At 36.8% G+C, this 21375-nt stretch overlaps 1 protein-coding gene across 29 annotated transcripts in view; it reads left to right on the top strand.

Moving 5' to 3' along the window:
* LOC129787317 (polypyrimidine tract-binding protein 2) overlaps positions 1–21375 on the top strand; it is a 393752-nt gene that overhangs the window by 268374 nt on the left and 104003 nt on the right. For 11 of the 29 annotated variants that reach the window (XM_055822815.1, XM_055822831.1, XM_055822840.1 and 8 more), the window contains one exon: positions 17731–17775. The exons of the other annotated variants lie outside the window; for them this stretch is intronic. In XM_055822815.1, coding sequence (XP_055678790.1) covers positions 17731–17775 — 45 coding nt within the window. Of the gene's footprint in view, positions 1–17730; positions 17776–21375 lie in introns of those variants that run through there. 29 annotated transcript variants of the gene reach the window in all.

The following is a 21375-nucleotide window of genomic DNA, read 5'->3' as shown; positions in this document are numbered from 1 at the left end:
CCCCACCCCGGTACATCACACACGCCGGAAAAATATAAACACTCTCGGTAATTGCTTGAATATTTGTCAATTTTAAGCCACAGCATTTGGTGGGGGAGGAAAAGTGCGAAAATCACGGAAGAGAGTTGGGGGTGGAAAGCACAATATAATCCAGTGAAGACTCACAGAAATCACATCCTTCACGTCATGTTCAATCATAATCACGGAAGATGAAACACACGAATTATTTATTTCAGCTCCCCTCCCCCCCAGTCACCCTAAAGCACGCATTTTCAAGTGCTTTCATATGAAATATTTATTTTAGCTTCACTGTACCTATCTAAATAACTCCGGGGGATGATTGTTGTTATGGTTTTGTTTTAATTACGCCCAAAGGAGGGATTCATTACCTATTATGTGTTGAGTTTTGTAGTGCCTCTTCCACGTGGTTTGTGTTCAACTCTGACAAAATATTCTATCCCATTGTTGCCTTGGAAAATTATATATTTTTAGTGTTGCGCCTATGCTGAGAGGAAATTGCTAATCATAATATTTCTGAAATTTGAGATAATTCATAAAGTGAATTTGAAATGATTGTGTCTTTTGTTTAATGAAGTGGTATGAGGTTACAGAGTATTTTGAGAGGTAGAATTTTGTAAATATTATGGACAAATATTTATGGAAACTATGGGTGATATTCACCAGTCAGACAGATTTAATTTTTCTTAAGTTTCTTAAATTTGTCTTAAGATTCTTTAAGTTTTCTTAAGAATGTCTTAAGTTTTTTTTTAAGTTTCTTTAAGAAAAACCCTAAAACTCATAAAAAATTAAGATTCTTAAGTTTTTTTTTAAGGGAAACTTAAGATTTCTTAAGTAAGTCGAGCACAATGCATATTTTTGATGATTTTTACTAAACAAATAAAAATCGAAAAATGTGCATTTAGCCCGATTCAGCCTGACTGGAGATATCTTAAGTTTCGCTTAAGAAAACTTAAAAATCTTATATGTTTCTTAAAAAATCTTAAGTTTTTTCTTAAAAAATCTTAAGAAATATTATGAAAACTTAAGGCATTCATAAGAAAACATTAAGAATCTTAAGAAAACTTAAGTATTAAATTAAAAAAACTTAATTATTAAAACTTAAGTAACTCCATCAACCTGGATGGAGTTTTGATAGAGCAAGTGAGGGTGTTTCGATACCTCGGAGTGATGCTGGACAACAGACTACAATTTGAGGACCACATTGACGACCTAGTACATAGATTGTCCTCACTCACCGGTGCCCTAAGACGGGGCCTAAGCCGGAGCGTGTCACCTAGGCTCCGATACAACATCTACCACTCCTTGGGTGAAAGTATCTTGACTTATGGTTCATTAGCTTGGGGGGCTGCACCTCAGAAATTTTTAAAGAAAGTTCAAATAGGGCAAAATAAATTAGTTAAAGCTATTTTTAACCTAGATAAATACACACCAACAGACTCACTATACAAAAATCTTAATCTCCAACCAATTAAAAACATTATTACAGTTAATAGAATATGTCACATTCACAAGATACTCACTCAATCTATTCATTCACAAACCACTCTGGCACTGAAACATAAAAATGTAAACACAAGAAAACAATTTATTCTAAATACAGTCTCAAAAACCACCACATATGGCACACACTCAATAAAGTTTATAGCAATTAACGAATATAATAAAGTATTGAAAGAAAAGCCCGATATAAAAGACATGAATGTAAGAAAACTTAAAAAAATATTGCTTGAACACAAAGAAAAAGTATGATGTAAAATGTTATGTATTTTCCTAGCTTGTTTTTATAGTATCTTTAGCATGCGCGCCCCAATGTATTTCAACTTTACTGTTTTGTTATTATAATTGTAAGTATAATTTTAAATGCAGCCCCACCATGTACCTACACATGTACAGGGACAAGAAAGTGAAATAAATAAAATAATAAAATATTTTTTAAGGAATCTTAGTGAATAGTGAATTTCACCCTATATAGTTTAGACACACTCCTGAAAAAATAGTTTTCGTTTGTAAAAAAAATACGCAACGATGGTAAAGAGCTAATTAGTTTTAAAATATATTTTTAAGATTATATCATTCGCTTCTTTTTTCTTTCTTAAAATTCTTTTATATTTCATTTTCATACTTTTTTTTAAAATGTTTTTTTAAATGGACCCTTTTCTTCTTCTTTTTAATTTTTTATTTCGGCCGGACTCCCTAAATAATTGAAAAATAATAATAATTGAAAGTATTTAGAAAAAATTAAAAAAAAATATTCTTATTTTTTATGAAATTAATTTTGAAGAAAAATTCCCTTAAGTGGTAGAGTCTTAAGAAAATCTTTAATTTTCATTATTTTGGTTTCACAAAAGCTTTTAAAAATTCTTTTACCTTCTACAGGTAAACTTTCTCAAGACATGACCTATAAAAAATTTTTTCCTTTCCTCTGAAGTTTGAGTATATTTTTTTCATTTAAGCAAAATGACTTCATTGACCCCAGTCTTCCCTATCTAAAAGTTTACTTACACCTTAAATTATATCTTTAAATCCAAATAAGTTTAATAAAACTAAATTTTCCCACAAAATTAACAATTTTGTGGAATTTATTCACTTGAAATGAGAAACAATTTAAGATTTCCCAGTATTTTCTGCATGTTAAACCCTCTCACATGCTTTGAGTGTACTTTGAAGTATATAAAATTAGTAGTTTAGAGAGCAAGTAAAGTTGAAGAGCTGTATTCTCGTGGAATCCGTGGGGATAAACACCAGAGCAACAGCTCCTTCGTGAAAATCCTGCCAATTTTGGGAATAACCGTGTGGAGTTTTGGAAACTTCCTCTTGTTGTCAATTGGCACGTTTTCACTTTTAACCCCTCATCCGACCTATGTATAATATGCAAGACTCTGAGGATATTTATTGCACTCCGTGTACATCGTGTGATGAATGTAATATTGATTCAGTATAGTGTTCTGTTTCTTTCATTTCCGCTATATGTGTATGTAATGTGAAATTATTCTGTGCAATGGATGGCACCTATTTTATTATTGTGTCACCCCCACAACCCCTTCCCCCAGATATCCCTCCAACCGAGGGGAACAACTATATAGCAGTATAATGATGTGCTTGGACACCAATGGGTTGAAGCGCGGGGGTTTTTAATTGAAATCCACACTTTAAAGTTAAAATATTTATCAATTTCCTGAATGGGATATTCATTGAAAATTGTCGATATGATGCCAATGAATTTTCGATCTGAATTGTAAAATATTCTTTCCCAAATGCTCTATGCACATACATATACATAGCACGGAGTTCTCGCTTATTCCACGATGGAAAGCATATGAAATATTTATTACTCTCTCATGTTGTTTAACATGGCAATGCATTGTGAGAGGAAGTACTATCCATTTCCGGCATTCTCACAACCAAACTCTAATCTTCTCTGCTGTACACAAACCATTTTCATTCGCGTATATACGATGAAATTTTTCGGGGGTGTATGTGTGTGCTATTTGTATGTCCCACAGTGTGCTATATAGCTGAATTTTTCGGAAGAATCATCCAAGAGCTTTTAATTGCAACGCGAGGACTTGATGAAGGGAATATTGAAAAATTCCTGGATCTCTCTCTCAAATTTCGGGAGGGAGAGCTTTTAAATCGAAAGTTGATTGCAAATTTTAACCCGGAACTTCAAAGAACACGTAATCGGGGCTTAAATTGAATTTTGAAAAAAAAAATCTTCGGAATTTCTAACACAGGATGATAAAATTTTGCTAAATTATCTACTAGTTGTCATTAAGGAATTTTAAGGAAAAAAATTCTAAATTCTTGTGAGAATATTTTCTAAAGAAAAAGCTTTGAGGAGCTTTTTTTTTAATAATAGTCTCTGTAATTTATCTGATCAATTTAATAACACATAATTCCGAATCACCTCCCCCACGTGGCTTTGCCTTTTAATTGTCAATTGATTGTTGACACAGGTGAAAGAGTTCTGTGGAATATTTTACAACAATTTATATCACATCTGTTCAGGGTAAATTACTTCAGTTCTATGGGTAGAAATATTCTAGACAATTTGTGCTGAATAAAAAAACAAAACTCCCCGGCATTTTCCACATGCAAAGCTTTCCGTACAACTTTCACATGAACTTATCAAATCCCATTAATGCATCAATGATTCAGGTGTCGTCGCATACAATAATGATAAAATAATAATCGATCCACGCCAACAAAGGCACCCTCACCCTAACGCATAGGGTGTGGGTATATATATCGAAAGGGTGGTTCACCGGAGCGTGGAAATAGTGTCGAGTGTGACACGAGACATTTTTTTTGCGTTTTTATCGTCGTCGCGCCGTGAATATTTCCTGGTGTAGAAAATTGTCCACAAAGGGGTGGGTGGGTGAACAGAGATGTTTGTGCACAATGGGGGAGGGGGGTGGGAATGAATGCGAGGAAGGTTTGGGACATGGTGTGTTGCAGCATCAATAAAACACCTCCATGGGTAACCCACCGTTGAGAATACATCCGGTATGCTGTGGAGGAGCGGGAGCCGGGTTTCCTTATGGAAGTTATGTTTAGGGTATATGGGGGGTTGGAGGAGGAAAATGTGTAGAGATTTGCATTGGTGGTGGTTTTCATCATCATTAGACCATTCAGTGTGCAAACGTTTGCATATATAGTGTGCAGAGAGTCCCCAACGCTTCTGGGAACTCACAGACTGGACGTTGTCGTGTAATAAGAGCTCTGCTTTAGTGAGGGAGAGGGTGCAAAAAAAATGGGACAAGGGAGTGCTTTGCAGTGAATAAATGTAGTACTTTCACGGGGTTTCAGTACTTCAATGGGTAAGCTTGAAAGAATTAGGAAGCACACGCATGGAGCACTTTAAGGGATTTTTTTTAGTTTGTATGTTTAACTAAAAGTTCCCCAAACAAATAACCTTCCCATGTTTAATAGCAAACTTTTCATTAAAGATTTATACTTTATTAAAGGAATTGATGGCGGAATGTATGAAGGATGATCCTCTATCGCAGAACAATTTTAACCCATTCCATCTTGTAGAGGATCAAAAAACATTGAAGAATCGCGAGAGAAACTCCCCAAAATCCACTGGGATCACATCGAAAAGTGCAAATAAAAATTGCAAAAAAATTCAAATATTGCGACGCCATTCGACGTTTTTTTCCCTATAAAAAATGTTTCAAAAGTTTTCTGTAGACTTGTCGCTCATTTTCTGTAGAGTTTTTTTCTAGTCAAAATAAATGTTTATTTTTTCGTTTCTGGAGTGATTTCTACATCTAAATCAGGTGATGCACAGCGAAATGAAGCTGAGGGAGGTTGATAGAACCAGCCCCTTGCAAATCAAAACAAATATTTTTACATTTTTTGGGCCTTTTTGGCAGTGAGAATTTAAGCAAATCTTACGAGTTGAATCCCATCCAGCGCAATATACCTGATTCAGATGTAGAAATCAGTTTAGTAGTCAGTATCCGGAAACATTCGACGGAGTCATCAAGCAAATCATGACCAGCACGGAAGACATTTCTGAGAGTCGCAGAACTAACTGCCCTCAAAGCTATTCTGGGATTCCTCCGGAAAGTCTCCTTCCGCGGATTGTAACACTGAGGAAGTCCACAAAATCTTCATCACCGTCTTCCCATACATCTTTCCCAAGAGCAATGACTTCCTGGAGCTGACAAAAGTGATTCTCAACTCTCATTTTGCCTCTCAGAGTTCTTTTCTGCAGAATGCCCACGAGGTTTTTCTGTAGAAATTGGGACTTCCGGAAGCGAAAGATTTGCTCCGGCACATTGAAATTGAATCAATGGGTAGTGAACAGAAATTCCATGTCCTCCTCCTTGTTGCATTCACTCTCGAGGAGGCTGCAATGTCAAGACATCCGGAAGTCTCATGAAATTATTCACAGCAATAAACTCGCAATTAGTTTGTTTTCTCAGTGCTTTGAGAGTATCATTAGATGCACAGACTTCCAAGGAGCAGAAGATTTCACAGATTTAGATGTAGAAATCACTCCAGAAACGAAAAAATAAACATTTATTTTGACTAGAAAAAAACTCTACAGAAAATGAGCGACAAGTCTACAGAAAACTTTTGAAACATTTTTTATAGGGAAAAAAACGTCGAATGGCGTCGCAATATTTGAATTTTTTGGCAATTTTTATTTGCACTTTTCGATGTGATCCCAGTGGATTTTGGGGAGTTTCTCTCGCGATTCTTCAATGTTTTTTGATCCTCTACAAGATGGAATGGGTTAAAATTGTTCTGCGATAGAGGATCATCCTTCATACATTCCGCCATCAATTCCTTTAGCTGGATATTTTTGATATTTTATTTTTAAAAGACAAAATTATTAAATAACTTTTAAGAGATTTTGAAAATTAGGAAAAGCTCTCCGAAATAAGCGAAAATTATGTATTTAAGGGCAATTTTAACGTAGCTGTATCTCCAGTTGTGATCAACCGATTTCCACAAATCCGTTGGTTAAGGAAAGGTACACTTCTCATCTTTCTAAAATTGTTATATTTTTGAAAATCAATTAAGCCCAGGGGGTATCCGACTCTTGCCACTCACGATGCACTTCATGCCACTTTTTCATTGCCACTCTTGCCACTCTTGCCACTCGCGGTGCAGTCTCGCGGTACATTCTAGGCATAGTCGATTACCCCCTGATTAAGCCGTTATTTTTTGGCAGATATTTTGGTAAAGGTTGGTTTTAAAACATTTTTATCTTCAATTTTTCACTTATACCCCTTACGTATTAGCCGCTAGTGCATCGATTTTGACAAATAGACTATCATTGGAAAGGTAATTTAATTCCATTTTCAAATCAGGTAAACTTTTGGAAATACGTTAAGCGGTTCGGTTTTGGAGACCATTTTAGTGAACCTACAGCGATTATCCATACATTTTTTTTAAGTATTAATTACTAATTTCCCAAAAAATTCCGAATAGTACTGAATTATCTTAAATAATTCCGAATATTTCCGTTTATTTTCTACAAAATACGAATATTTTCTTGCAAGATAAACACCCACTGATTGGAATTCTTTCTAGCTTGAAAAAAAAATCATTTTCTAAAAAAATAGAAATCTTTAATTATTTTTGAAAGTTTTAAACTCTGTAAGTGATCCAAATTCAAGTAGTCCAGATGACAAGATTTAGCATAATTTTAATAAAAGTTTTAAAGCAAAAAAAAAGAGAGAAAAATCTGAACATTCTGGTGAAAATTATGAAGAAAAGATTATATTCTTATGATTAAACTCAAGCAAGCTTTTTCTTTTTATCCACCCCCCAATCTTTAGATAAAAAAAATTCAGTGAAAGAATCAGAGCTAAAAAAAATATATTAAAAAATACCTACAAAAAATTTTCCAAGATGAGTGAAATTTTTTTTTAAATAAATAATTTATCACGCTTTCTTGGTGCACAAAAAATATCAAATTATTTCCTTTGAATGCTGTCTCAGGTTAATGTTGCAACTCAGCAGACTTTGTGATATAAAAAAATCGTCTTCATTCCTTGGAAAATTTTTCTTCCTTTAGCAAAAGAAGAGAGTCCTCCTCCCTCCTATATACGAGAGAAGAGAGATGTTGTATCCAAAAAGGTGGGTGTTCGTCGAAGGGATCGCAGCAAAAAAAGGACGGCGAAGGATGAAAAAAGCAAAAAAAAAAGGTGTGATTTGAGAGATTTTGCTTCTTTGTATGTTACCAACACGGTGCTACAGCGCGGTTGTGGTTTTCTCGCAGTTGCGGTGGAAATAAAAGAAATTGCAAGAGAAGTCATGAAGGATGTGCAATTAACCAACGAGGGAAGTGATTAAAATTTATGGAGCACACACAGACCTGCTCCTTCACAATCCCTCCTCAATTCCTTGTTCGTAGTGTATAAATTTTTTTCCCGCCATCATTTCACTATTTCACCACCACTTTTATGTGACTGTGACTTATGACTCCCGTCGAGTGGTTTTCCTTTCTCTCGCAGAACTTCTTGAATATACACCCCCCAACTGTACAACACTGTGTTGGGTACGAAAGCCCAGAGTCCTACCCCTTCCCGCACACAAGAACACAGAGTCCACTTCCTGATTGCTATTCTTTCATCGCTTGAATAAATTATCAAGCTCGGAAGTACAATATTCCATTTTTTTCTCCATTCCCTGTTGTTGCTCCTCCGCTCGGCCTCTTAGCCAAGCTCACCAGAATGGACTTTTCGTCTGACCGAAAAGCTCATTTTTTGTTGATTCTCCTCTTCCTTTGTTATCGCATACAAATATATTTAAATTTTCCAGCAGAACAGTCTTTTTGGACCGCCTAAAGGATTCTGATTTCCCCACACTTGATTGCAATTCGATGCTTCACATTTTGTCCAGAGTGCGGGTTTCTTTGACCTCAGAGTTTTCCCTGCTATTCAATCCTATACTGTTCCTTCCGAGAAAGTCCCCTTTCATGGTACCTCAAAAGACGAAACCCGAGAGAGAAAGACATATTTGAGCTTTTCAATGAAATTGGATTCATAGCCTGATTTTGCAAAGGTTTCCTTTCCCCCAACTATAATGACATTATTGCATCTTCTTTAGAAAGGTCTTTAAGAAGTATTTTAGTGTACGTCCCCTCCTTGGGAACTATCTTCAAATTAAAGTGCATCAAATTGCATTATTAGTGTCTTGTATTTTTTTTTTTTTTCAATTTATAATTTTATTTTAATTTCTAGTAAGAGCTTTTGCAAAAGAAATATCAGAAAATTTTGCATGAAAGCTCATAAAGCTCTAAAAGTAATTTCCATTTCTCAGAAATTAAAATTAAATATGTACTTAATGAAAGATTTTACTAGTGAAAATGTCTTGAAAATTACCCTAACTATAAATAGAAAAGTCTCCCTCTATTAATTTGCAAAAGGAAGTTAAATTTTGTGCAAATAACGCGTGTTTGATGGAATAAATAGAGAAATTTTAATTTTTACATCCATTTGCACTCTACATGTCTATAAACTGCTAATAAAAATATTAATTAAAAGCAATTTTAATGCCTTAATATACTTACAGCCATAAAGACTCAAAAACCTTAATATTTTACGCTGAAAGTGTGTGGGTATATTAATAAAATTATTCCTTCTCCATTAACATAATCATAGAACAAAATGATTAGAAAAGTTGTCCTATGTTGGGGATAAAATGTGAAAATCTTTTGTGTGGGAGTTTCTTTTTTCTTTAGCGTCATATAAAAAAAAATGTAAAATTTCCCCGGAGATGGAATTCGATATAACCCCCATTGCCACGTTTTGTCTATTCAGTGCAAGAGATAGTGCAGAATAATGAGAAAAAATATTACGCGGAGAAATATAAAGAGCTCTGCGGGGATGTTGAGTGAAGAAAAAAAAAATACGAAGCACCCGGTGGAAGGAGCTTTCAGCAAATAACCGTGGGAGGTGGTGGAGCTTTTTTGTCCCATGGCAATGAGAAATTGCACAAAGGGCGCGGAGGGGGAGCAAGGGGGGAGGAGATCATGTAGCGCGAGACGAATTATTTCGATTTAATGGCTTATGTATCATCGCCAACACCTGAGTTATAATTTTATATGCTTTTCATTAGTTCATGCGAGCAATTCACGACGACGACACACTTCACACCCCACCACGGGGATGACGGGGGGGGGGTGTTACTGTGCTCAACTCCGTGGAAACAACCCTCCCACATTGCCATTGAATCTGCAACGAGGGCTATTCTTGTCAAACGACGAAGTATCATCCGCCTTTGAGCAACTTCCCACTGGGAAAAATTATTAGAATTTTATCTACACAGACTTTCCGTACACAGGGTGTGTCCCTTGCACAAAAAATTCCCCCAAGTCTTGGGACTTTTCCCACCAAAGACGTGCAAAAGTCATAAATGATAGAATGAGGAGTTAAGGCAATTTTGTGAATTTTATCATGCAGCACCTTCCACTAAATTTACCTCAGAATCGAACTGATAGTTTCCGTAGGAAAAATTATAGTTCTAACCCGTGAGATAACTTAAAAGTACCCACATACATATTTTAATTGCAGGTAAGGAAGTTCCTTGAGAATGTCCCGAAGGAACTTCTGGCAAATTAATGCGGAAAATGGTCTGCTAGAATAATGAATTACGATTAATTGGCATGCGGATTATCCTTTTGTTTGAGAAGGAGCTCAAAGGATATTCGTTTTCTTTAGAACTTCTTACTTTATTTGAGAAATATATACAATTATATATACTCCCGTCGTTACCTTTAGTGCCAAAGGTTCTTCATGAAGTGTCCTACAAATAATATTAAAAATTATATTTATTCTACTTAATTTAACAAAACTTAGCAACATTAAACGATAAATATTCAATGTAATATTTGAAACAATACCAAATATTTGCCAAAAAGTCCTTATTTAATTTGAATTAGGAATTCCTAATCTGTTTTCTAATTTTCTTGTTTTCCGGTTGTTGCCAAGCAAAGGTTATATCGACCAATAAAGTACATTTACTTCCCAGAGCTTTCAACCCTTCCAGCCACTGAATAAGGTCTGGATAAGGATTGAAAGCTTTCGGAAGTTAGTGTACTTTATCAGACGAAAAAGCCCTTACCTAACAATATCTGGAAAATAAGAAAATTCCTAAATTTTCCCCAGATAAACTCCCCTTGTTTTCAATCTTTCGCCGCAAAAATTTTCCTTCAGTTTCCACCTCCCAATTTAAGCATCCTACAGCAGGAAAAATTCACTCCCCAACAAAAATATATACCTGGTGAATTTTTATTTTCATCCACCCATCGATGGGGCGTGTGGGGGGGAACGGAGAGCAAAAGGAAAATATCCCATCTTACTATTTCCATATGAATTTTTTAACAAGTTCCTCCTTGTATTATAAATTTATTGTTGACGGTAGTGCTTGAGCCACCTCTTCTTTTGCTCTTTTCGTGTGAATTGCTTCCTGGCTATAGAGAGGGAGAGAACATCAAAATAAAATGGTGAAAAATTCTGTCCAAAAAGGTAACATTTAAATTTACTCCTTGTGCAACAAATTTCCTCCATGTTTGCGAGACATTTCACCTCATACTTGGCTGGCTTCACGTTACCTTCTTCTTCTTGAGGCATAAAGGAGCCGCTCGCTGCCTCTTTTGCCAAGAAAGCAGTCAATGTGCACCATATTTTTCATTGAAGGGGCAACATAAAAATTGCATATGGAACAACCTTCCTCTCCCTCCGTGGAAGCATTTTTGCACCCCTAGCACCCACCACCAATGGCGGCTAAATCGCAAAAGGGCTCCCCATTTGCTTGAAAAACATAACACCAAGTTTGGTGGGGAAGGGGCACATAAATGTTCAAATTCACGAATCGCCTAATAAATTGTGCAGTCGGTCCCATTAATAAAATGTATTTTTATTGACCTGTTTTCCTACACAAAATGCCCCTGTATGCGCTCTTTTTTTTTCAGCGCTTCTTCGCCCCATATTAAACACATTTATTGTCTCACATTTTGCCACCCCCCAGCGCCATCCTCATGCACACAAGATATGCGGCGTATTCACATTGCCAAAGTGATGCCTCTCGTGACACAGTGAAACTTAAGCGTTGAATTTAGTGGGTGGATGAGTTGGATAAATGGCAGCTGTTAAAATGAAGAGCGACATAAAAATAAAGGGAAAATAAAAAAAGTGAGCAGAGAAGTTTAAATAGCGACAGCAATTGAGACATTTGTGACGGACAACTACACGATTGTGGGTGGATTTCGGGGGTTCACACAAATTTTATTATTTCACTTTTTCACCCTCCCCGAATGGCCATTTTGGGGGTTCTCCTGCACCCCCTAGTCACAAAGAAATGACAAATTGACAAAAAAACGCTACCCTTCGTATGCGTGTGTATGTGTAGACTTTTCCCTCGATTGACCTCTGTCATACGCACAATTTTCTTACACATTTCTCGACGATTCAATGGGCAACCCCCGTTCTCCATGGGGAATTCAGCTGGTGGAGCAACAAAGGAAAAAAATCCTCCCCAGTGGATGAGGAACGATCATAAAAATGCTAAAATGTCGGCTGTGGAGGATTTCAATATTTCACTTACAGTATTGCCTCGTTGGACTTTATCGACTTTCACGAGGGGTTTGGGTGCTTCCTTAAGGGGTAATATTTTGAGGGTTCGATTCGGCAGAGGATTTATACTCAATCTCTATGGCCAAGAAAAAAGTTTAGGGAGAAAAAGGTGAACTGAATAAGAACTAATTCCCCAAAAGAAGCCATTTAAATCGAAAGCTCTCGATTTATTTATGGCCTCAAAGAGGTTTTTGTGGCATGAAATTAAAATGGAAACTTTTTGTTATTTAATTAGAAATATTACAAAAAAGAAAAACTTAAAAGAAACAAGCTTAAAAATATAATTATGTATTTAAACTTTCGAGCTTTCAACCTCAATTATTTTGTAATACTCATCGTCCTTGAAAGCTCACCCCGTCAATACTAAACACCGCAATTTGTTCATCATCCCTAAACCCATCGTCGATACCGGATACATTGTTAGAAGAAACTTTCAACACTTTCCCACCATAAGCAAGGAAAGCTTTTTTTTTATCTAACATCATTTCAACTTTTCCCTCTATTGCGCCAAAAAAAAAACTATTCAGTGCACTGTGAAGTACCACGGGGTGGAGGGTGTGTGTGTGTGTTAAAAAAAATGTAAGCTTGAAATCCACACTCATCCACGTAATACCCCCTAAAGCCACACGACGTGTCATCATCATTTTCATCATCATCACTGCCAATGGCAGTAGAAGCCGAGAATCACCACTCCGACCCAATTGAGGGTGGTTTTCCTCCGCCCCCCATCGCATTTCAACCCCCTGCCGAAAATTCCAAGAGTGCGCCAACACCACTCTCTTGAAGCCTCTGGCCGCAGAGCCATTTTCTCTCCGGTTTTGCCCCATTCCCGCACCCTCTAGGACACAATGGATGGTGTATGTGTTGCGTCACCACCGCATTCACAATATGGCCGACCTGTTGCTCCCCTAGGGCCAGAAATTGCCTCCAACCCAGCCCCCGAGGCTACACAATGCCATCCACAATGCCTGTGTAGCCTCTCTCACTATGCAACTCCCAGGCAAAATGTGTACGCGAGAGCTTTTCAAAAGCTCGAGTGCACCACGGTGCTGAAGAGGAAGTGCATCGAGAGGCAATTACATCCGAACAGTGGGTCTCACAAATCACGATCTCTCTCCTCGCTGTGATTGATCCATTTGTGCAGATAAGTTATTTAGCGAGGAGGAAAATTCCAGATCAGAGGTTTTCCACGGTGCGAATTTACGATTTTACAGCATTATTGATTTGCAATTTTGGCTAGAGATGTACTAATTCGATAATCAAAGTCATTACTTAGCTGGAATCAATTGTTTTCTGATTGGTACGATTGGGGGTTGTTGATATTAATCTAAATGTATTAGACGTCCTAATTAATTGCTGAGATTTAGGGAATCTTTGCCTAATTAACGGTTATGTGTTTGAGGGAGGAATACTTTAAATTTAAATTATTAAAAAAAAGTTTAAAATTAAACAATTTTCTTGTAGAATTTACAATTGTTAGTGCAAAGAATCTTATTCATTTAGTATGAGGACAGTCCCTAAAATGCAACCAATATTCGTTTAAAAATTGACCAGAAAAGCTCTGAGAAAGATACGAATTTTCCCGTTTTAGGTGTTACATTTAATTGATTTTTTTCTTAATTGTTGAAGATGCTTTTTTATTTCGAATAAAAGCTATATAAAAACTTAATTTCGTTTTCCAAACCCCCTCTAACCTAATTCTTTTTCAATTTACAAACAAGTGAAAAAGCTTTACCCAAATGAATCAGCCAGTCACAGCTCATCTACAAAAGATAAATTCTTCTTATTATTCCTTAATATTTCATTTACAAATTGTATTTTGTACTGATATGATTAGAATTAAGTGGAATTAAGCCATATCCGTAGGTGGAATGTTGGTGCAAGGCTAATTCAAATAAATAGAGTTATATATAGCAAATTCGTTCTAAAGCTTTCCATGGCCTTTGGAAGTTTCCATACATATTAAGAAATTGCATTTAGCACCAAAGTTCTGAGAAATTCATCTTCAATTTATGCACACTTCTAAAGGAATGTTCTATCAAACAAACTTATCAGGTTTTCGTTGAAAGCTCTCTCTCTCTTGAAATATGGTTAGAAATTTGGATTAATCCATTGAATTCCTTGAATTCTTGCTGCATGAGTCAATTTTCTCTTCACCAAAATATTCACCATCTATACACAAAATTGTATTGCTGAGAAAATGTTGAGTGGAAAGCATGTGCTTTTAATTACATTGGAGCTTTAGTTGATGGAGAGTGGGACTCAACCAAAATCAATTTAGGCTCTACCCCCAAAAAGCCAAAATGAAAAAGAAAGTTACCAATTGGTGAGTGGCTGTTAATTCACAGTTCCACCCCCTCCTCATGGGGGCTGAGACGTATAAACTCCAAAATGTAATGATGTTGAATATTCTACACCTGTTTCGAAATTCGGATGCTCACTTATGGGTGCAATTAGGCGAACTTTTTGAATTATGCATGGAAATTCCATACAATGTATACGCCATTAGCCATACTTGGGTGTAAAATTCACCCTTATGTGTGTGTGGGGGTGTATTTTCCCTCCTTGAATCGTGTTAATGTTTTGTATACGTAAAATGGAAATCCCATATTTAATAAAATATGCGATTTGTGCCAACGACGCTTCTTTGAGCTTCCTACGGAGCTTTTCTTGTATACATACACTACACATATATAGCGTAGGGTGAACAAAGATGCGCTTTTGGATGGCAAAAGTGGCCCTGAGATATTCTCAAGCTTTAAAGCATGCTAAACCACACTGGAGGGTGGGGGAAGAAGTCACATACACAAAGGCTCGAGAAATGTGTTTATGAAATATTCAGTATTATGTGAAAACCACCTGCCATCAGCGTCTTTAACCCCTTTCTCATAAGCTCTTACTACTAGTCCAGAAGCTTCCAGAACCACCAAAGAAGCTCCGAAATCTTTAATAAGAACACTTTTCCACCCCAGTCCTCCTTCCCTGCAACATCTACACAAACATCCAACCCTTGTGGTAACTTCTTCTTCAACAAGATGTGGGGGAGGTCTTTGTGCTACCCCATCTCCCGAATTCTAGGCACCTGAGACGGTGAAAAAGTGTGAGAAATGTGTACACAGAAGAGCTTTTGATCGTCCTCCCGTGCACCGCGTATAACAAATTATACAATTTAACACGGAAAATTCCTAGGACTAATGAGATTTTTACAACCATCATCCACCCTAGAGGGGTAAATTGAACCGCACAACATTATTATACTATCGCTTTCATCCTTCAGCAGCAGCAGGGACTATTCTCTCCCATTAAAGTACTTGCTGCGTAAAAAAAAAGAATCCACCACCCTTCCCAAATCGTAACCAGGAATATTTTTTATTAGCAACATTAAACAACGTCATTTGTATGTCATAAAGAGCGCATAACCATACGGAGTCCTCTTCAGCACCCATGCGTGACATGCAAAGTTATGCGCCCACATTCGTCGTCTATGGGCAATTCTCTCCATCCCTCCCACCACCCACACCCTAAGGGTGGATTTGTGCGATGTATGTGTAGCCCCCCACCGCCCCCTCTCGTAGAACAAATCAACAGATTGGTGGACAAATAAAAGGAGCCGAGGGATGATCAATAACCTGTGAATGGGGAATCCAAACATAAGAACCCCTCCGCACAAAGGAGGGGATTACGTCCTTTTATGGCGTGATTCAAAGGGAAAATGGCACGGATTTTACAAATCTGGTATTTCACGTTTATCTACCATCTTAAAGCATACATCTGCGCGTGGAGTTTTGCGGTTGCCTAGGGGAAAAATAATGCTTTTTGTGGGAAAATCAAATAAATTTCGCCTTAGCTTTGACCATCGCACAGAACAAAATTATCTCAAGGAAGATTAGAAAATTTATATATCATCACAATCCATGGCATCTCTCTCTGACTGTTGTGGAGTACTTTGAGGAATAAAGAATTTTTGAGACTTTTATCTTTCTTTGAAGAAAAAATTCTCAGATAATAAATATGAATAGAAAGCTTAAAGCTTGAAGATAGACTTTTTTATTTAAAGAAACTGAAGTCTAACTTATAAAATTTAGGCCTAACTTAGAAATCTTAGGTCTACATTAAAAAATTAGGGCCTAGCTTAAAAAATGTAGGCATAGTCACAAAATCTTTAACCAAGCTTGAAAAACTAAAGCCGGTTTATGAAAATCTAGGCCTGACTTGAGAATTTTAAACCTAAGTACAGCTCATTTTGCACAGGCCTAGATAATATCTGGATTTATAAAATAAATGGGCCTAGCCTAAAAATAAATTAGGCTAAATCAAAAAGAACTCTAGCCAATCTTAAAAACTAAAGTTTTGTTTATGAAAATTTAAGTCTGACTTAGCCGGACTTAGTAAATCTATTTTAATTTTTCTTTTAACTGTTTTTATGACTAAACTTTTAGTTTTTCTTTCTAATATTTAAAGTCTTTTTTACAATGCTGAATAATCTTTTTCTAAACGCTCTTTGATACTCTAATTTAGAACAGACTTGAAAAATTAATTTTTCTTACATCTTCCCCTTCAAATCATTAATAACGACAGACTGCAGTAGATGCCCCCGTTAAAAAATTCAAAGCTGCATAAAATCCTTAAATAGGTATATCATTAAAATCTTTCAATTCAATCCAATTATTGGCACACCGTAGATACATCTCTGGTAAATTATAGAATTGTGAAAAGTTTCCTCCTTAGAAGGAAATTCTGTGTGTAAATGATAAATTGGATTGCTTTCTGCTTTCTGTAGGGAAGATCTGCTTTGCCTACAATATGAACGAGAGCACGCTACGGGAATCAAGTGTCCAGAACAAAAATGATTTCTGCAAGTACTCTGTAAAGGGGGAAGGGTGGAGATGGTTGGGAAATGTAGCTGGGAAAAACTCAAGGCAGAGACACAGGCAAAAGTGCTGTGTGCTGTTGCTGTGAGCGCGCAAGTGGAGTTTGAGTTGGAAAAACACACAAATTCACTACCCGTCTGCATACCAATGAGACTTTTTGAAGTGTGTTAGACTTTTCATGTGGATCATGGGAAATTTACTTGTTGCAAATGGCTCGTTTGGGGTGGAGGGCGAGCTTCCTCCTCGCACACGAAAGACAGTGTAATGGGAATTTAATCAGAATGTAGACACACTCCGTTTGCTAGTGTGTGGTTTAATGGTGCTCCACCCTCTTTATATATATTTTAGGCGGGGGAGTTGTGAGGATGGTTTGGATGTGAAATCGATTTAACACTTTTCCATGCTACCCACCCCCAGCCCGCACGTGAGCCAAGGAGTGCAGTGGATCTCACGAAATTTGATTAGATTTCATGTCTGAGGATAGTCTCGGGAACTTCTTCAGCGAGCACTGAATTACACAAACACCCCATCCCTCCTGACACGCTCAGGCATTATCCAATGGGTTACATGGCATGGCTGGGAATCCACGAGTTACATCCCAGAGACATGATTTTCTCGCACTTTCAATTTCCACCCACCAACACACAGCATCCGCCTCCTCCTTGAACCCTGTCATATCTCCATCGCAGCTTGCTTTTTTGCTCATTCTCCTAACAATATTCTTCTCTTTATCGTTTCAGGTAAGGACTGATGATTTGATGATCGAAGAGAGTGAAGTAGAATATGTAAGTCCACACAAAAATACAATTTTTTTCTCTTTCTCTCCTTTACTCTTTTTTTTTATTTAGTTAATCTCATTATACTTTCATTTCACTATCGAATTTTTTCATCTACCTCCGGGGTTTTTTTTTCTAACTCTGTTCACCTGTCTGGCCACTATCAAAACAAAGAGAGCGGAAAAGCTCCGACTATGTAAATCACCAGGCGTCTCCATAGACACATGAATATTGCAAAAGTTGGAAGCGAACAAAAAAGTCACCTCTAAACAAGAAAAGTTTAATATGAATTTAGGACAAAATAGTTGCCAAAGTGAATTTTAACATAGTGCGGAGAAAGATAAGCAAGGGGTGGATAATTAACTGAAAAACTGTACAAACTTTTCTGTTATTAATTATTTCTCTGAATATTCTAAGAATATATTAGGAATAGCGAGAAAATTTCCATCCTTGAATCCATTTTCTATTGGTTCGGAGAGTTGAAACCACCCTCAAGCCTCAGGGAGGTTGAGTGCACCTCAACCAAAATGAAACATTCAGGTAAACATCCATTAGATATTTACTCAAGGTTTACGTATAGACGAAATTATAAACAAACCCATTGCTATCTCCATATCACAGCTCACAGGTTTGTCAGAGGAGTAATTGCGAACTTTAATGTTTTCATTTTGGTGTCAGTATACGCAAAGTTCTCCGTTAACGAGGTTTCCTGTAAGCGTATTTGTCTTGAAGATTCTCTTCTTGAACTTCCTCCGTGTGGGGATCCCACCACCTCCCTTATAACCTTTTGTGAGTCTTCCATTATAAACCACTCGCCTTCGGGAGAGTCGTGCACTATTTCAATCTTGCCTTGGTGTTTCCTCAAACTTTGATTCTTAAACAATATGTATGTGAAAGAGGAAGTGAAATGGCCACAAATGAGTTGTTGTATGTATCACTCACCCTCCCCCATCTCACTTGTGTATGTGTGTGGCCATTGTCTATTCATGTAACTTAATCAAGGCATATAAACACACCACTCAAACATCAATCAAACAATTTAACCATCCCTCCAACCCCAAGCAGCAGCAGAACACAGCCCTTTTCTCACCCATTTGTAATTTAATGTAATGCTATGTGTTTGCGCCAGTTGGAATACCACCGGAACGGTGTCTCTAACCCAATTGTTGCACAACATCTCGCTCCAGCGATGAAAAAGGAATGGGCAAGGAATGCTTGCCAAGGAGTATTGCTGGGCATGAGTTTCCGCACACAAGAAATTGTTTAGAGATGAATCTTGACAAATTTCCTCGCAAAACTCACCTCTCTTCTGCACCACCCTGAACCACCATCACCGCTCGCAAGAAAACTTTCACCCTCTTATGGGCTGACGTGCGGTATTTGTCTAGAAAGTAAAAGGACTCTAGAAAGGAAAAGGGATGCACGCCCACCACCCTCGAAGGGTCCGAAGTTTAAAGAGAAGAACTCAACTCCTTCAAACCTAGAAATCGTTTTTAATTGACGTTAATATTTCATGAGATTTGACTACAGGCAATTCTCCCCGAAGCAAGAGCAGAGCATCCCCAAAAAGCCCCCAGCAAAGAATCCCCATTATTTTTCTTTTCTCCCATTTCATTGGAATTTTCTCAATGAATGAACATTTCCATGTAATGACTTATCACAAAAAGGAAACCTCCCCACCCCCCTCCTTGATAAAAGTTTTCTTTCTCTCCCCTTTTGTGCACCCCAACATACTACCTTTGTATTTTGGACGTATTAAAATGTGGAATTTGAGCACAAAGTGATGTAATTTGCTATATATGTACAGTTCCTTTGTACCCCATCATGTGTTCCTTTTGCACATAGAGCTGGATGTCTCCCACATATGCGAATCACTGCACACATCATTACATCAGGTGGAGGCAAACATGTTGGGTGAATATGAATTCTCAATTGAATTGACTCTTACCCGCAAAACAAAGGCAAATATTGATAACTAAAGCTGAGGCGCTCTGTATGAAGACTGACTTTGTATGGGGCTTCGGTGTTTATTTTAAGTAGGTTTATACCTGTACATTGTGCCTTTATTGAGAAAATGTGTATTTAATCATCTGGAAATTGATGAAGAAAATCAATTAAAGCAATGTCATGCGGTTTAAAGGACAATATATGATCTTTTGAAGTTCAGTGGAGGCGCCTGGTAGTTATTTACAATGAAAAATTGGCTGCTTTTATGACGATTTTCAGTTAATAAAAAAATGATTTCAATAAAAGATAGATATGAATCAAACTTACAACCAGAACTTATATGAAAATTAACTTTAAGAATTATATTCTACATATAACAAAAAAATTGTGATTGAGCAATATTTTTTATGCTTCTCTTAAATCATAACAAAAACAAACTTTGTGTTAAACCTGGCGTGAAACAATTTTCTTTGCTTTTCCGATCGTTGGCAGGGATAGAAAATTACGTCCAAAAAGAAAGACATACTTCCCAAAGCTAAGAATAAGGGTTGAAAGCTTTGGGAAGTACGTCTTCGTTTTTGGACGAAATTTTCTACCCCTGGCGACGACCGGAAAAGCAAAGAAAATAAAAACAAACTTTATAAAAATCTTTATTAAAAAAAAAAGGTAAAAAATTATAAATAATAAAAATGTCAAACGACAGTATACCTATATCATAGACGAAGAATTCTAATTCAATTTAACACAAAAGCATAATCCATGCCCTATGGGGAGAGGGAAGAGGGATCAAAATGGAGATTTAAGAAGAAGCGTCGACTGTGAGTTAATTTTTCCCTGCTCATTGCCAGTCGTTTCATTGTCCAATTTAGCAAGCGAAAACCACACCAGGCCCGCATGGAAAATCGTGCAATATAATTAAATTTTCGTAACTTTGTGCCCGAGATTGTGCGGAAAATGAATCCAATTAATGAAACTTTATCGTATGAAAATTCATGTGGTGTTCATTTAATAAAAATCACAACACCGCGAACTTTCCCGCCGTATCGCACGGTGACGCGCGTTGGTGGAGGTAGAAAAAAAAGGTGCAAAAGAAAAAAAGAAGGTAACCAACCGCCCCCTGTGGTGGTGTGTGAAGGTTTATTTAAGGGTTAAGTGGGGATTTTGCACGGTGAATGCTTACTGATGAGGGATGCATCTGACACCGTCGTAGACTCTGGGGAATAAGAGCGTGTCACGTTGAATGATAAAATGAAAGGGCTACATCAGGTATATAACAAGAGCTTCCTTTTCCATGGGAAAAGCTTTCATTGCGAATCACATTGCTTTCCTGCCTTTCCTCGATGTAATTAAACTTAAAAATGACTGCAATTTCTTATTTTATGTTATTTTTTTCTATGTATGCTCTCGGTTCCAATTATTAAGGCAGTTTCCTCATTAAAAGCTCACATTATTTCTATTGAGCTTTCTTTATATACACATATGAAAGCTTTTTTGCTATATTTTCAAAAAATACTTTATGAGAAATTATTTTATAGTGAAAAAATGGAATAGAAAAAAGTTCAAAAAAGCTCATTTGTAATTTTCAATAACTTTAGGTGTTATTTAACTAATAAATTTTCTTTAAATAGCTCTAAAATTTCCAACAATTTTTTTTTCCAAATT

Source organism: Lutzomyia longipalpis, chromosome 1 (assembly GCF_024334085.1).
Source record: "Lutzomyia longipalpis isolate SR_M1_2022 chromosome 1, ASM2433408v1".
Lineage (NCBI taxonomy): Eukaryota > Metazoa > Arthropoda > Insecta > Diptera > Psychodidae > Lutzomyia > Lutzomyia longipalpis.
This window is presented reverse-complemented; position numbering and strand designations above follow the sequence as displayed.